Genomic DNA, 16518 nt, shown 5'->3' on the forward strand with positions numbered 1-16518 from the left:
ACTAATAAATGTTTAACCCTTTGCGGTTGACGACTTTTTCGGCTGCGCCAGGTGATAGATCGATGCGATTTTCGCGAATGTGTCGGGCTTCTTATAGGTACAATAAAATTATCCTACACATAAATTATCTTACAAAAACGTTATATTTTAACAATTCATCTATATTTACACCTTTAAGAATATAATTTCGCAAACTTAATCTCTGTATTTTACTTTCGAGTGATAATTTATAAAACATTGACCAAGATGCATTCTTGGTTTGTCTGGACATGTATCACAATAAGAGCTCGTCTCGCGTCTTCCACCTGGTGTGTTTCGGATAGAACAAACCTTGCAATCCCTTTTTGTACCACTAAGCATTACGTGGAGCTTTCCATTGAGCCGAATCTCATCCGAGTTGGACGTCGATGTTGAAGGTCTTCGCGGCTGTTGAAAATCTCCTTTCAACTGCTTTACTAACATTTTTCGGAATTGTAAGTGGTTAAGTGGCTGTTCGTTTCTCTGCCTTTTGACTAGCTTGTACAGAATATAAGAATTAATTAAGCAAATTTCTAGTCCCCAAAAAAATAGCATGCGCCACCACTTCGATGGTTTTCGCATAAAGCAGTATGTGGAGGCATACTGATCGGCCAGGTCAATGCCGCCCATGGATTTTAGGTAATTAATGACAACATCGGGCTTTCTAACAACTGTTTGAACACCATGCCGGAGTGTTCTTTCTACGTCACTCATTGCCGCATTATGAAAATTTGTCAATACCGTAACAATTCTCTTATCTTTCCACGCTAGAACCAAATTATCAATTCTGCGGTAGGCTACCATCGGTTTTCCTTTAGGAAGTTGTTTTTTTTTAATCACATCTGGCAACCCTTTTCTATTAGGCAAGATCCCAGTCAAATGACACTTCAGTTTAAGTAATTCATTCGCCAAAATGTAGCTAGTGTAATACCGGTCAGTAAACATATGATGTCCCTGTGCACCAGGAACTCTATTCAATAGCATTGTGTATAAATGCAATGGAATTCTTGTTGATACTGGAAGGTCCGGTCTTATTAATAATTGTGTTGTCAGACTGCCATAGTACGGTAGAATTTCACAAATATATCCCGTACCAGAATCTGTCAGTATGTAAATGTTGATACCCCATTTGGTCGGTTTCTTTGAGTTATATGTAGTAAATGAAACCCGTCCTTTGGATTTTACAATAGACTCATTGACACAAATCTCTTTGCCCGGTGTGAAATAGTTCAAAAGACTTGAATTTATGTAATCAAGGTAGCCATTTATTAGTTGTAAACGTGTTCTGGTGTAGCTACCTTGCGCTGAAACTATCTCTGTATGTAGCATCCAAAAAATTTGGGTAAACCGATCTCTTGAAAATGTATTCGGGTAAAATGGAATGTAGCTTGTAGCGTCTGTTGACCAATATTCTTTTATATTGGCCGCTGTCATTGTCCCCATATTTACTATAACTGCGATAAACGCCCAAAATTCTGCTTTTGTAACATTATACCACGTGCGCCAAATTGATCGTGATGACAGCACCATTTCCTCTAACTTTCTTGAAGCATAGCGATTCGTATCTGCTACTATCTGATCCACCAGCTTATCGGTAAAAAACAACTTGAAAAAATCTAGAGGCTCTACAACATTTGAGGATACCTGTGGCCCTGCAGGTCTTTCACCGGGAATGAATTTTATCCTAGGTGGTATTTCCATTGATTCGTCACAAGGTGTCCATTCCGATTGATCAGAGGGTTGTGGGGCGTCACTGTCACTTTCGGAATCGCTGTCTGTCATTCTGATCCTTCGATTCCTTACATCCAATACAACTTCATCATCTTCATCACTACTTTCGCATTCTTTATCACTAGTTTTGTTATGTATGTGATCGATTTCGTCCTGGACTATTTCAAAACAGAATTCATCGTCGCTAGAACTGATTTCACTTTTGATATCCATTTTTCTCGGGGTTCGAACAAAACCACACTGTAAAAATTTTCCAGATACTTTTGCCACGATCGTCGAGTCTCAACCGAGGCCAGAGATATTTTCAGAGCCGCCGTCTTAGAAAGACCTTTTTCTAATTTTTTCTTATCCCCGTTAAAATGTGTGATTTGACATTTTATACGAAAGAATATCAATAGCTAAGGAACCTTTTCAAGAACCAATACTGCCTTCCTATCGCTTGGAGATAATGAAATCTAACATAAACACTGATTGTCGCCGCTCAGTCGACATCCAACCTGCGGCGCGAATCGCCATGGCGCCTGAGTGGCGCATTCCGCAAAAACTTAAACCATTAAACTCTAAACATAACGTATATTCAAATTTGTTTAATAATCTTTAGTTTCTTTTTAAAGTTTTATTTAATATTAAGTTAATGTATAAAAATAATATTTGGATCACGCTTGAAAATCTAACATAAAATTAAAGAGCACTATCTTCTAATGAATTGTGTATGCCGTTGCTATCATCATCTCCAATCATCTCCTGTAAATAAAACATAATATAAATATATATATACATTACATCAACATTATCAAAATCATTCGTTAACTATTAATTGCAATTAATTTTTCTTTCACTTACTTGTAATACTTCAACTAATGTCCGTGTTTCATTCAACATTTCGTTACACAAACGATTTTCTTCCTGCAATGTTACTATGCGTTCGTGTAATGCTTTATTTTCATCTAGTGCTTCATCAAGTGCTATTCGTCGTCTTTCTGCTAATACTTGCCAATAATTCTCGCTTGGACCAGCTGTAATACAAAAACGCAAACATTTAATTAGAGATCCATGTAACTTCTTCAATGAAGATACATTTAATGCAAACACAATTTGATATACACCTTCAGATGTTAAATCTTCTATATCAATTCGAATCAACTCTTCTCTACTTGTTTGAACTGCCTTATCTTTTTTGTAAAAATAATTTTTATTTTGTATGCTTTCTTTTTTTGATTTCACCGATGTGTCTTTAACATCTCTAAAGTATAAAATTGTATAATAATATTAATTCTTACAATATACATTAGTCTCCTATATAATGTTAAATAAATAAAAATATGTATAAATACTTTTTTATTGTATCTTGAAGTGGTAATTCCGCTTTGACGTGAATTTCGTTTTTTACTTTCTCCGATATATTTCGAATATCCCTGAAGTAGAAAATCGTATAATAATATTAATTCTTCAAAGATGCAGTAATTTCCAATACAATATAAATAAAAAAAAAAATATATATATATATAAATACTTTTTTACTGTATCTTGAAATGGTAATTCTGTCGTGACATTAATTTCAGTCTCACTCAAGATCCCTTTTTCCGTAGATTCCGGCTATAAAATGTGCAAATGACTTTCTGACCTTAGCCTGTTTTAATAAAACAGAAAACTGTGATATACCACATCCCTTAGTTGAACTAAGGCTCGATTAATCTAACCTTCTATTAAATTATGTTACTTTAGCAATAATTTTTTACCAATACGTATTGATAAAGAAATAATTATTTAAATATATTTATTAACATCCGTTTGAAAAATAATATAAATTAAATCAACTGTCACTTAGGGTATGTTTTTATCATATGTTATAACTTGTTGCTCAGACTATTTAAAAAAATTCATCCTTACACTAATCCAATTCTATTATAAGTCTAACAAACAAAATATCTAATTTATTATTAAATATTTTCACAATATTGATAAAAGAATAAAAAGAAAATATAATAATATCAATATTTATACTAACCTCTGAAATGGAGGTTTTGGAGGCAAGAACTTTCGTTTCACTTGCTGGTTTCATTATTCGGTATCGATATTCCAAAGTAGAAATGTAATCTGTTTATAATAAAATCAAATCAACTTTATTACTGGAAACATATTTAAAATATTAAATATAATTACTTTATTGATAGATGAAAGATTAAGATATTTGATAAGAGGAGAAATAACCAAATATTTTAGGTTACACAAAATTAGGAATTTTAATTAAATATACTTTCTAACGAAAAATGATTATTCAACTTTCCTAGAAAAATAATAAGGGACTATTGCTAAATACTCAAATTAAATACTGATTATTCTGTAGTGCCGCTTATATACGAAAGTTGCGCTTTAAAACTGAGTCTATAGATGGCGCATCAATTACTATAGCCTAGGAACATTTTCATAGTTCAGTGTAGTCAACTGTAATTATTTTTATATATATTTTATTCATTCTTAAAAACTTTAAATATAAAATAAGATCTTTAATAAAATACGAAAAATAGTTTTGATTTATTATATAAACAGTATTTTTATATAAATTGCTTTTTTTCTATGTTTAAAAAGTGTGACAGTTAATTCTAGTATTATTTGAACTTTGGTGGCTTGAACTATAGTTTCTAAACGGTTGTGATGAGTTTATAAGTGACCAGTTAAATCACATGTCAACTGTGGATATTTACGATGAATATCGGATGAAATATATCGTTATATTTGGTTTATTTTTCATAAAATAAGATATTAAATATAGTTCGCATATTATTCTTTTGAAACATAAAGTTCATTTTATATATATTATTGAATCATGAAACCTACAAGTGATCAAAAAGTTTCTGGCGCCAAAATTACCACATCAGAGGTTAATGTAAATATTGTTTATTCTAGTTTTTTTTTATTAATTCAAAAATATCGTGAATAAATGTTATCATTGAATTGTAAAAAAATTAAATTGTTAAATGTTTTATTACGAATACAATTCTAGAAAAGAAATATATATATATATATTAAAATATATTTTACAAACACAACAGATACTTAATTGAAGTCCATTCTAACAAAATAGCAGTTAGTTTAATTTAAATTATAACATAAACGAATTTTAGTAAAAACATTTTTAAATATTGTTTGTTAATTAAAATATTACTGAAAAAATCATGTCATCGTTAAAAATAACATGTATTAGTAGAAGAGTAGATAATTAGCCATTTCCTTGTACAATCAAAAGAGATTGTATAAAATTATTTACTTTATTTTAATTACACAGCTTAAACTCAGAGAATCTTTACACGATTTGCAACCAACAGCTATGGACAAGGAAAATCTAGTTGGCGGTGGAAGAACCATCAAAACAGATTCATCAATCAAAGATGCATTAAAAAAGTATTAAAATATATTTACTTTATTTGTGTTATATATTAGATATATATAAAAATGTATTCTACAAGAAATAATATTATTGTATGATTTTTTACAACAGAGATATCGAAAGCACAACGGAGAAACCAAAAATAACAAAACAAAAACACAAAAAAGTTATTTGTAAAAATAAGGCAGTTCAAACAAGTAGAGGAGAGTTGATTCGAATTGATATAGAAGATTTAACATCTGAAGGTGTATATCAAATTGTGTTTGCATTAAATGTATCTTCATTGAAGAAGTTACATGGATCTCTAATTAAATGTTTGCGTTTTTGTATTACAGCTGGTCCAAGCGAGAATTATTGGCAAGTATTAGCAGAAAGACGACGAATAGCACTTCATGATGCGCTAGATGAAAATAAAGCATTACACGAACGCATAGCAACATTGCAGGAAGAAAATCGTTTGTGTAACGAAATGTTGAATGAAACACGGGCATTAGTTGAAGTATTACAAGTAAGTGAAAGAAAAATTAATTGCAATTAATAGTTAACGAATGATTTTGATAATGTTGATGTAATGTATATATATATTATGTTTTATTTACAGGAGATGATTGGAGATGATGATAGCAACGGTATACACAATTCATTGGAAGATAGTGCTCTTTAATTTTATATTAAATTTTCAAGAGTGATCCAAATATTACTTTTATATCTTAACCCCATATCGAATAAAACCTTAAAAAAAATTAAAGATAATTAAACAAAATTGTATTTATATTATATTAAGAGTTTAATGATTTAAATATTTATTATTAATTTAAATAAATATAATTAACGTTATTCTTATCTAAGATAGAAACTGTTAGATTCCTCATGGATTTCATTATTCATGAAAATATATAAAATTTACTTTTTTTACTTATTAATATATAGTAGCAGTAATAAGGAATGAATTTAGGTAAATATTTTTATTGATAAAATTATAAACTAATAACAATTTAACAAGTATAAAAATAAAACCTTTATATAAGCCTATGTCATAACAATAAAATACTTTTACTATACAAACAAAAATATAAGAATAATGATTACTTAATTATATCATTTACTTTTTGTTCATTAAATAAAATGCTTATCTTCCACCTTCTATTATGTATAAAAATATACTTAGTCTTACTTTTGATTTTTGTTAGCACAGTTACTTATACATTAAAAATAGATTAGTTTATTACCAAATTGTTACTAATATTGTAATAACTTGCATTTAAGATATCCTTAGATAGTTTAGATTATTTAATGTAAAGTAGTAATGTCTAATGCTTGCCAAACTTGATCAAATATTTATCTATAATGACAAAGTACAATATGTTTTCATCTTTTATAAAGATGTTTCATGTAACTATTCTTTTCATGTAATTACACTGTCGAAAGAATTTGTGCATACGTTTTTGTTGCAATTTTTCAACTTGATTCATGCAACTTTCATTTTGACATAGAGCACAAAATTCAGAAGATATAGCATGGAACGGTGAGCGAAAGTAGACGCTAGCATTTTTCAATAACTTATTTTTGCGATGTGCCCAAACATGTAGAATAACTTCAAATATCATAAGTAATACCAAAACCCAACGAGAATATATGACAGCTGGTAGAAACAAGCAAATTGGATTTACTTGTCCGAAAGATGATCCTATCGGAACCGGCTCCATTTCCATATTATCTAATTTACAGCCCGATTTCTTGGGCATCATATTATCTTTCACTTGTTTTGGTATCTGTAATAAATAATATTTCAATATTTAATCCGAAGACATATTTGGAAAGTATTAAAGTAATTTATAGAAAGTATAATTAACCGCACCCGTAAAACATGTTGTTAAATTGAAAAATATTCTTCACCTGAAAAGGTACTTTCCTACTTCTTTGCGTAGCACTCCCTTGAAAATTAACTTCAGGTTCACCAGTTTCAGCATTGTTCATTGAACAAATAGGATTACGCATCTCTAAATTGTCCTGGAAAGATTGCATCAAACTTTCACCTGTCTCTTCGTCTATGAAAATCTGCTCCATTGCGTATATACCTTCGACCATTTTCCACGTTTCTTTTACTTGAAGAGAAAAATTAAAAACTAACGAATGAAAAGGTTTTTGGGGTCACTTCCCGGACGTTGTTTTTGATACGCTTTATTCTAATGAGTCTTTTAGTCTGAAAATAAAACGTTTTTGAAAGCGATTGAAGCGCTAATTAACATTCACTTATAATTATTTATGTACTTATGAAATAGAAAGAAAAGTAAACAAACTATAAATGCGGTCTGGCCGATTTAAAAAATTCATTTGAAGAAAAAGATTTAAATAAGAGCTTGATTTTAACATTGTGAAACAAAATGAAGAAGAACGTATGATGATTACTAACTATATTTATAATAAGCAAATAATAAAGGTAAATCATTGACAAATAACAGATAAATAATTTGGAGTAAAGCTTTGACAAAAATCTAATTATAAATGAGATAGGTGAATAAGGTTAATAACATAGCACAATAGAGAAATTATGGAAACGAAAAGGTGGAATTGTATTGAGAAACGTATGGGAATCGAACTTTTTTCGTTTTTTTTTGTTTCTAATTATAAATATTTAAATGCTGTAATCCTGGTGTAAATAATTAAAATTTTCGAGGCTGGTATCATCACTAACGGATTCCGGAAAGCAAGTGCAACATACAAATCCGTATTTTCTGCAGAGTGATGCAATGTACGAACAAAAAATATCAAGCATACAGCACATTGTTTAAAAACAAAATTTATCTTATTCTTATTTTTAATATTTTTTTCTTTAACTCGAGAATGCAACAAATTTTAAATTTAATATCCGTAACAACAAAATCAAAGACTATCATCTAATTATTTTCAATAAGAAAAATTCGATGTTCGTTTGTTTCTTACCTTTTTAATAACTTATTTAATTATATTATAAACTATATTTGATCTTTTTTACAATTTAAATTAAATAATTAATGAACTGAATATTGTTTTAATAAATTTTTTTTCCATTAAAAAAATTTAGGCAATAAAATCTTATATTAATAATACACACACATTTTTAACAATGATTAATTTAATTGTTTGTATATCATATGATGATATGATATGAGATATATATATATATATATATATATATATATATATATATATATCCTTGTATAAAATTTATCTTTAATGATTAGATAAGGTTAATAATTAAAGCTAAAAAAATCAATTATTTCTTGATGCTTCTAATAATCCATTAAATTTATACAAATTTGTTTCTTTTTTGCTATTATTTACAAACAATATTATTATTTTCCCCTTTTTTTCAATTTAAATATATTTCGTTAAGAAATCTAATCGAGATATGAGATAATTTTGTTTCGTTGGATAATAAAAAAGAAGAAAAAAATATTTTACACTATCGATTAAAAGATAAGATATAGTTTAAAGAAAATTTAACAAAAACGTTTACAAGTTAGAAGATTTTGGATAATTATTATTACAAAGATTGCTTACACGAGAAATAAGTAAATATGAAATCCTGTAATGAGTTGATATTTCAATTTATCTGACAAGGAAATATACTTTATTCCTGATAACAGCAACTCACTAAATGTCTGCCATGACTAAAGGTAAGACAGCTAGTAAAAAAAAAAGAGTATCTATTACGTATAAGAATAGTAAGTAAATAATATAGAAATTCTCTATTATCTCCGTATGAAAATTCTTATCATTTGACATTTTTACCTGTTAAAAAGAGGGAAAAAGTTTTAATTTAAACATATTATAAATTATTTAATCGAATAAAATACTTCATTTGTTAAATAATTAACTTTAATAATTTTATTGTAATTAATTAGTCCTTGAAATCGCAATACTTTTACGTGATGTATATTTCATTTTAATTTCATATTATACTTCTTTATGATTGGTTGAATAGGTAGGTAATTTTCTAACCTAAGATTTGTATTATACTCAAAGATGTTACATAAATATAATCCATATCAAGGAGACAGAAAAAAAATCAGGAAAGAAAAACATTTTAAGTTCTATGTTTTTTTGCTATATTGGACAAATTATTTTAATAAGATATGCGTAATGTCCATTTAAATTTGATTGGTTAAGATATTTAAGCGGTAAATTTTAAACTTATTGAAATAAAATTAGGGAAAAAAGATTATACTAATCTAATCTAATTCTCATAAAATTTTGTTTTGATCTATTTCATGTATAATTAATGTAAATTAACGATATTAAAACAAGGAATTTTTAACAGACTACAAAAATGATGGACATTTTATTGTCAGTTTGTTCATCACATTAGAGAGTTTGTTTTTAAGGTTCCTTACATTTTTTATTATTTTTTTCTTGATAGAGTCTAATATATCATATTAAAATTCTTTTTCATGATTTTATATTTTATTAGTTTTGTAACTACAAATATATATTTATTCAATTTTATTTGTGTAAAACATATATATATATATATATACAAAATGTTTCATGTAGAAAAACTTTTTGTACACACGTAGCATTGGATTATCTGCAATGTTCATTTCAATCACGATAAACATCACTGTTCGATAATTTTTAAATATTATACCTACGATTTCTATCGTTAAAAAAGTTTTTCCTATTTTTACACGTAAGTATTCAGTCGTAGCTCAAAAATTGCATTAGTAATGCATTTCGGCCAATAATTAAACATTAAAAAAAAAACGAAAATTTGATCTTTGATTGATTGTGTACATGTATACATAATTAAACATTGTGCATTGAAAGTTAGTATATATATAAATAAATATCGATAATTCTAAAACATATTCAATTTTATATCTTATTGCTAAATAGTAAAAGTTATAGTCGTGTTAACAGAGAGAGCGTTATTTTTTCTCTTGTGTAGGCGTTGAACTCGTTTTTTCTTCCGTTTGCTCTTGTGCAGAAGATAGGAATTGTGTTAAGTGAAGAATTGACAAAACGCTGGAGGTATAATTTTTTACGTCTTCCTCTGTAATAGTTTTCAATTGTGCTACAACAGAATGATAAACGCGATTGGCTGTTTTCGTAGACAAATGTCCGACTTTTTGTACGATGTGTAAGATTTTGTTCTCCTCAGCAGAAACTGGATCTGTAATATAAAAATCGATAGAATAGAATAAGTGTGCAAATTCTCTTAGGATTAATAGTTAAAAGTTAGTAACACATACTCGGTGTAGATTCTTCTCCACCGACAGCTGGGAAATAATGATCCAATAAACGATCGATAAGAACGCTGGTGTTATCTACACCTTGGACAGCCATGGTACCAAATTGAGTATTCAGTAATTCGTTAGTTTTTGTTATACTTATTTCTTTTAACGCTGAAGCATGTACAGTTGCCGATGTCTTTAAAGAATGAAGTTTTTCTATCGTAGGCTGAATAGGACTGCTCATTACAGCTTTAGCAGCGTCATAAATCTAATAAATAAATCATTTATTATTTATTTATTTATCATATTAACATTTACGTCAGATTCATCAAAATTCAAAATTTGCGCTAACCTCTTGCGGCGGTTGCTTGACCATTGGAACTTTTTTTTCAACGATATCGAGTCCTTCGCATAGTTTCTGATCAACAGCATTTATTTGTCCTTCAAATTTTTTTGCCAATGGCGCTGCGATCGGTACCGCTGTTGCAGTAGCATAATTAAATCCAGCTTCTACGTATTTCATAGCCCAGTTTACAAATTGATTCGAATCTTTTAGGTAAGAATACGTCGATTCTGTTTTCTCTATAGCTGAGTGAACCATGGGAATTTTTTTCATTCGATTTAATACCTCCAATTGTGGACCTGAACTGTTTTCTTGTTTAGTTTCCGCCATTTTGGATTTTTTCTCTTTTCAAACTCTGCGAACAATAATTCTTTTTACATTAACAATTTTATTATGTATGCACTGAGTTTTACTATATCATTATATAAATATAATTGTTTTAGTTAATTTATAAAAATAGGGTACAAATATTTTCTCTTTAAATATTTTTATATACTATCACTATATATTGTTGACTTTGAACCTTTCATCATCAATTTTATCATTATTTCTATCTAATATTCCGTGAAGGATATTGGAGATTTGTTATTATCTATCTTTTTTATTTACCACATTTTTTCCTCTACCTTGTAATTGATCAGTACACTATAATTACGTCATATTTTGAATAGTATTATACTTTGGACTCCTGTTATTTATCTTACTCGTCTTAAGATTTTACTAAGACGTCTTTGATTTTTTCTTTGATTGCAAATAGAAAAGTAAATTGGCGTATAATAAACAAAACAATAATTTTTAATAATTAAAAGTAGTTTTTAGTTAATCACATTACTCATAATTTTATTATACATCAATTTAATTTGCATGAGTCAAAATGTATTTAAACTTTAGACTTGATATATATTTTATAAATTTGAAGTTTTTTTAATAGAATTGATCGAATGATCAATCAACGTTAGAAAACACAAATTTCTTAAAACTTTCTCGAAAAGAAAGTGAGACGTTAATTTCATTATCAATAATAGAAGAAATTTTTTTCTTTTACTTTCTATTAATTAAATTTCAAAATAGTCAAAGTTGTTGCCGCTTTGTCTAAATATTTATCGGATCGATTATCGACTTATTTATCTGTTATCTCATTTAATTTAAATTTGGGAAAATTACTAGCAAAAAAAAAATGGCGCATAAAAACGTAAACAGTGCATTGATTTTTAAATATATATTGAATGAATAGTCATAAATAATTAAATGGAAAGAAAAGAGAATAATCGAAATCGTTAATAGTTAATTGAGTTCTATTTTTAATTAAATTATACAGGGCCAATCGATAAATCAATTCAATAGAATTTCTTTGTATTTTCGTATATAACCTAAAATATAATAGAAATACATTTTATAAATTTATTTTTCTTAATTTTATTCAAGGAAAACAATAAAAAAGATGATGTAAGTTTATGTAAAGTATGAAAACGTTTCAAATTCCGGTCACGTATGTAGGACTGTTATCAAAGTCATAAAAAAGTATAAGAAAAAGAGTGAATAAAGAATAATCAAAACAAAAATAAAAGTAAATTAAAAAGAAAAAGAATATAGAAAAGCTAAGAAATAATTTGACGTGTAAATCATAATTGTTTATAATGAAGTTTAAAAATTGTTAAAATATTTCTGGGCGTACGTGCATATGTACTCGTACACATATATAGATATTTCTTAAGAAAGATACTTCGAGATTGTGACTAAAATACATTTTATCTAATTCTACTTTATTTTCTAATATATTAAATTATATTAATATTTTTTTAATAAATCATTAGTTTATTTTGAAAAACAGACTTACGATAAAAAAAACACTATTTCAAAATGTTTTCAAGTAATTCGTTGAACACTTACTATGTCTCACTTTGTTCGAAGAGATACTGAACGTTGGTATTGCCGGCTTACGTGATGCTCATCTTTTTATAATATCTTTTCGTTGGTCGGTTAGGAAGAGGAAGCACCAATAAACGACGAGGAAGTAAGAACGAAACATCGGTGAAGACCAAATGCAGCGCCATCTTAAATACCGTATCAATCAAAACAAGAACCCTTGTTCTTATTTTCTTTTATTTTTTGCTTCATAAGTTAATTTTTACATGTTATCTTAAATTTAAAGTTTTTTATATCATTAAAAGCTTATAAAAAGCTAAAAAGAATAAGCTTAATTCAATTAATTTACAAAATTCTTCAAAGGCCCGTCAGATTAGTCATACATATATCAATGCATCAAGACATTTGTTTTAATCTAATTTTTTAAAGCGAAACATTTTTTATTTTCATGAAATTTTTATTCCTTAACGTAGAGAGTTAATTAATAAAAATAATATGCTAAGATAAATTTTGCATCTCTTTTTAAAATAAAAGTAAATTTAATTGAAATAATTCTTTCTATGTTAGGCTCGAAACTTTTCAACCCATCTACGTATTTAGATACTGAAAAGATAAATTTCTAGATACGCCCCTGTTGTTTCTTCTGCGCAGTACAGTAATGTACACAGTAGAATATAATCTTTCATCTCGTTAATTTTATGACGTGGAGATAAAACGTTGGCACTTGTTGCTGACGATTTACGTGTTGATTCATAATAGACGGAACGTTAAGTTGTACTATGCACCCGTTTAAGATAAATAACATTATTAATCGGATTTAGCGGGAAAATATGAGTCATGATGAAATGCAACTCTAGACTAACTTTGCGTGAGGTTTTTGTATCATTGATGCTGTATCATCGTAAACTACTATACCAATCGATAAGAATAGTCAATGGATTAATTAATTCATGTACATATTAAAAGTATAATATATATTCTTATTTGTACATTATTATTATAAAGATGTGTATATATGAAATATTATTATTATTATTATTATTATTATTTTAAAATACAGTGTATTTTTTAAAATTTTATTTTTAAATATTATTTCGTACATTTTTTTGAAAACTTGTAAAAATAACTTTATTAATGATTACTACGATAATTTGATGGATTATCTTGTTCAGATCGATTTATTTTTTGTAAGATATCGAAACACGACAGAAGGAAATCATCCAGACTGTAGTGTTTTCATTGGAATATTAGGCTCAAAGGTTGAAACGATTCTCGAAGAGTTATCACATTTTGATTTATATATATGAATATTAGGAAAACATATTTTTTTTCCTTTTTATACTATCATGTTGAACACACATAACATATTTTAATACGTTTAATTTTAGACTAGAAATAAGAACAACACCATGGAAAAATAAACACTTTAAACCATTAATAAAATGGTTTGTTTAAATGATATTAACAGAAATATCAAAATCTTTATTTAAATACGATTTATATTATTTGATTTTTAATGGATTTATTATTTCTTTTCTTTTTGTTGTTCTTACGAATAATATTTTTTCTTTGTCGATTGAAATATGTTTGATAAATGATATTAATTATATAAACGAAATATTATGAATCACAATAAAAAATACATAAAAAGATAAAATGATGCGAATTATTAAAAAACAAAAAAAGCTTTTAATTCTGACTCGAGTTTTGGTTAGTTGGTGTTTGTTGATTGGGTTGTTCGCATTTATTAGGAGTCGTTAGCTCGATAATTTTATCATTGATCGCGTGTATGTACTGTGTGAGTTGAAAAAATTCTAAAAGAAAAGCGATGTATCTTCTCAGGTTTTCCTTGCTAATTTCCTTAGTGCGCTGGCATATATTTAGATAAACACGTCGAGCTGTTTTATTGGATAAACGGCCAACAATTTGTAAAGTATGAAGGAGTTTGTCCTCTTCTTCTGTTTCTACCGTGGCATCTGTTCGGTGAAAGTTCAATGTTATTTGTAATTACTTTCAATCTTTCTCCATATCTATTTCTTAATTTCTTTCTTTTTTTTCTTCGCGCGTATTTATTTATTTTATTTCGATGTTTATTTTTACTCACTAGTTTCATCTTCATTTCCAATGGCAGGAAAATATATGTCTATCAATTTGTCCACGATTACAGCGGTACTGTCTAATCTCTTAACAGCTTCAATACCATAATGAGTATCTAAAAGTTGATTAGCTTTATTCCAGCTGATATCTCTCAGATTCGTAGCTTGCTCTAATAAAGCGTCGTTTACGTAATAGATCGTTGAAACTGCCGGTTGAACTTTTTTTACGGCTAAATCGTAGGCATTAGCTAAAATCTGAAGAAAGATTTTAAAAAAATAAGTGGAATGGGATAATCTTAAAAAGATAAGATATATATTTTGTTTCGAAAGAAGAAGAGTACGGAAAGATAATATATATATATATTCATCATAATTTCTCTATCTAGGTTCTTCCTGTTGCGTTCTCACGAGCTAGGATCGATTTACCTACCTGCTCGGGTTTCTCCTTCACCAATGGGACTCTTTCTTCGATTTTGTCGAGACCGAAGCAGAGCGTGTGGTCGACAAAATGTATAGGAATCTCGAATTTCTTAGCTAGGGGGACGGCTATGGGTACAGCTTGCCTGGTTGCACTCTCGAAAGAATTCTCGGCCGTGGTTAGAGCCCAGTGTACCAACCAATGAGAGTCTTTCAGTTTACTATAAGTTTCTGCCGATTTATTTAAAGCCATTACGATCATTGGAAGCTCGAGAACACGATGAAAAACTTCGAGGTGAGGTAGTTGAGCAGTTTCCGTAGCCATTTTGATTTTGATGAAAAATTTCCTAAAAATATTATTCACATTACCACATATAATATTAGACACATTTCTCTTTGATAATATTAAATATTATCATTCATGTATAGACACATATGATAATTCTTTATTTATGATTTTATCGTCTAGCATGTCTTAATCTTCAATTTGAATTTTAAATATATATTAATTATAATACTATATACTATTTCTCAAGATAACTATAAATGTGACAATAATAATTTTCGCTATTACTGCATGACAAGCGTTTGTATTTATTATGTATGTTTTGTAAACAGACGTGTTTCCATTGCGATGAGCCTCGACGAGGTCAACGAATTGAAATTGTCTAGAGATATGTACGTGAATGCGAATGCTTCTTCCTACTTTCTCATACGGAAACGACCCTTCTATAAAAGATAAAAGTATCTCACGGGAGTCTAGAAATATCCGTCCAACTAGTGTCGGTGAATTTTTAACAAGTAAACTTTGTTATCCATCACGATTTTATTAAATTAAAGTCTTACACTATCTAGTTAAATAATTTGCAATAAAATATTTTCTAATACGATAAATAAAACGTCGATAAGATAACTTATATACGAGATAAATCATTTATTTATTCTTATATGAAAATATCTAGACTAATTGTAAATTTTTTAACGTACCAGTTTATGAACATACAATAGACACATTATATATAAATAAATATATATATATACACTTATAAATTATAATATTAAAGAATACCGTTATTTATAAACAAAGATATAATAACATATATCATAATTTATATTATAAAAAATAGTAGAATTTTATTTAATAAAATATCTGTTAAATAAATGTGTTATACTTACGTATTTAAAAGTAATTTGTAATTCTTGAATTTCGAATGTTTCACGCGTTGACAAGAATACAAAACAAGAATACAAAACAAAAATACAATCCTTCCCTCGCGGTAGGTGACGCGCATCTGGCCTCGTACACCTATTGCAAGTTTTCGAGGTATAGCGTCGCGCATGCGCAGTATGCACGGCGACTGAAGTTCGATTCGCGCGTAAACAATTTTGAATTCGATTTTAAAGAGACATAAGTATAATTTAAAATAATTTTAAAAACAAACT

The 16518-nt window shown here is 28.1% G+C and overlaps 5 protein-coding genes across 10 annotated transcripts; 1 reads left to right on the forward strand and 4 right to left on the reverse strand.

Annotated features, from left to right (window-relative positions):
* Positions 1 to 2331: 2331 nt before the first annotated feature.
* Positions 2332 to 4067, reverse strand: LOC107072921 (uncharacterized). Of its 3 annotated transcripts, none has more exons than XM_089170943.1 (7): positions 3913 to 4067; positions 3758 to 3846; positions 3263 to 3345; positions 3077 to 3164; positions 2856 to 2991; positions 2593 to 2765; positions 2332 to 2493 (listed from the first exon to the last, which is right to left on the reverse strand). In XM_089170943.1, exons 2-7 carry the CDS (start codon positions 3809 to 3811, stop codon positions 2431 to 2433), a joined length of 597 nt encoding a protein of 198 aa, XP_089027069.1. In that variant the 5' UTR covers positions 3812 to 3846; positions 3913 to 4067; the 3' UTR covers positions 2332 to 2430. The 3 variants fall into 3 exon arrangements, 2 of the variants coding, with proteins under 2 accessions (XP_089027069.1, XP_089027070.1); XM_089170944.1 differs by having other exon boundaries at positions 4037 to 4052; XR_016176081.1 differs by lacking the exons at positions 2332 to 2493; positions 2593 to 2765 and having other exon boundaries at positions 2939 to 2992; positions 3084 to 3164; positions 3263 to 3379.
* Positions 4068 to 4262: 195 nt separating this feature from the next.
* On the forward strand, positions 4263 to 5985 carry geminin (geminin DNA replication inhibitor). 2 transcript variants are annotated; one of them, XM_015333270.2, is made up of 5 exons: positions 4263 to 4630; positions 5036 to 5151; positions 5249 to 5382; positions 5473 to 5645; positions 5739 to 5985. In XM_015333270.2, the coding sequence occupies exons 1-5, from the start codon at positions 4577 to 4579 to the stop codon at positions 5799 to 5801; spliced, it is 540 nt and encodes a 179-aa protein (XP_015188756.2). In that variant the 5' UTR covers positions 4263 to 4576; the 3' UTR covers positions 5802 to 5985. The 2 variants fall into 2 exon arrangements, with proteins under 2 accessions (XP_015188756.2, XP_015188747.2); XM_015333261.2 differs by having other exon boundaries at positions 4269 to 4636.
* A 102-nt stretch (positions 5986 to 6087) lies between these two features.
* LOC107072939 (uncharacterized) lies at positions 6088 to 8846 on the reverse strand. 2 transcript variants are annotated; one of them, XM_089170946.1, is made up of 4 exons: positions 8681 to 8846; positions 7216 to 7340; positions 7034 to 7147; positions 6088 to 6909 (listed from the first exon to the last, which is right to left on the reverse strand). In XM_089170946.1, exons 3-4 carry the CDS (start codon positions 7133 to 7135, stop codon positions 6526 to 6528), a joined length of 486 nt encoding a protein of 161 aa, XP_089027072.1. In that variant the 5' UTR covers positions 7136 to 7147; positions 7216 to 7340; positions 8681 to 8846; the 3' UTR covers positions 6088 to 6525. The 2 variants fall into 2 exon arrangements, with proteins under 2 accessions (XP_089027072.1, XP_015188769.1); XM_015333283.2 differs by having other exon boundaries at positions 7034 to 7340; positions 8681 to 8831.
* A 715-nt stretch (positions 8847 to 9561) lies between these two features.
* LOC149032990 (lipid storage droplets surface-binding protein 2-like) lies at positions 9562 to 12723 on the reverse strand. 2 transcript variants are annotated; one of them, XM_089170939.1, is made up of 4 exons: positions 12587 to 12723; positions 10706 to 11051; positions 10372 to 10621; positions 9562 to 10292 (listed from the first exon to the last, which is right to left on the reverse strand). In XM_089170939.1, the coding sequence occupies exons 2-4, from the start codon at positions 11024 to 11026 to the stop codon at positions 10048 to 10050; spliced, it is 816 nt and encodes a 271-aa protein (XP_089027065.1). In that variant the 5' UTR covers positions 11027 to 11051; positions 12587 to 12723; the 3' UTR covers positions 9562 to 10047. The 2 variants fall into 2 exon arrangements, with proteins under 2 accessions (XP_089027065.1, XP_089027064.1); XM_089170938.1 differs by having other exon boundaries at positions 12534 to 12670.
* Positions 12724 to 13500: 777 nt separating this feature from the next.
* On the reverse strand, positions 13501 to 16415 carry LOC107073889 (Lipid storage droplet-2). Its single transcript, XM_015334750.2, has 4 exons — positions 16252 to 16415; positions 15089 to 15422; positions 14667 to 14913; positions 13501 to 14538 (listed from the first exon to the last, which is right to left on the reverse strand). The coding sequence occupies exons 1-4, from the start codon at positions 16413 to 16415 to the stop codon at positions 14252 to 14254; spliced, it is 1032 nt and encodes a 343-aa protein (XP_015190236.2). The 3' UTR covers positions 13501 to 14251.
* Positions 16416 to 16518: the final 103 nt, after the last annotated feature.

This window comes from Polistes dominula, unplaced genomic scaffold, assembly GCF_049000335.1.
Source record: "Polistes dominula isolate Pdom_NZ unplaced genomic scaffold, Pdom_raw_medaka contig_31, whole genome shotgun sequence".
NCBI classification, from domain to species: Eukaryota; Metazoa; Arthropoda; class Insecta; order Hymenoptera; family Vespidae; genus Polistes; species Polistes dominula.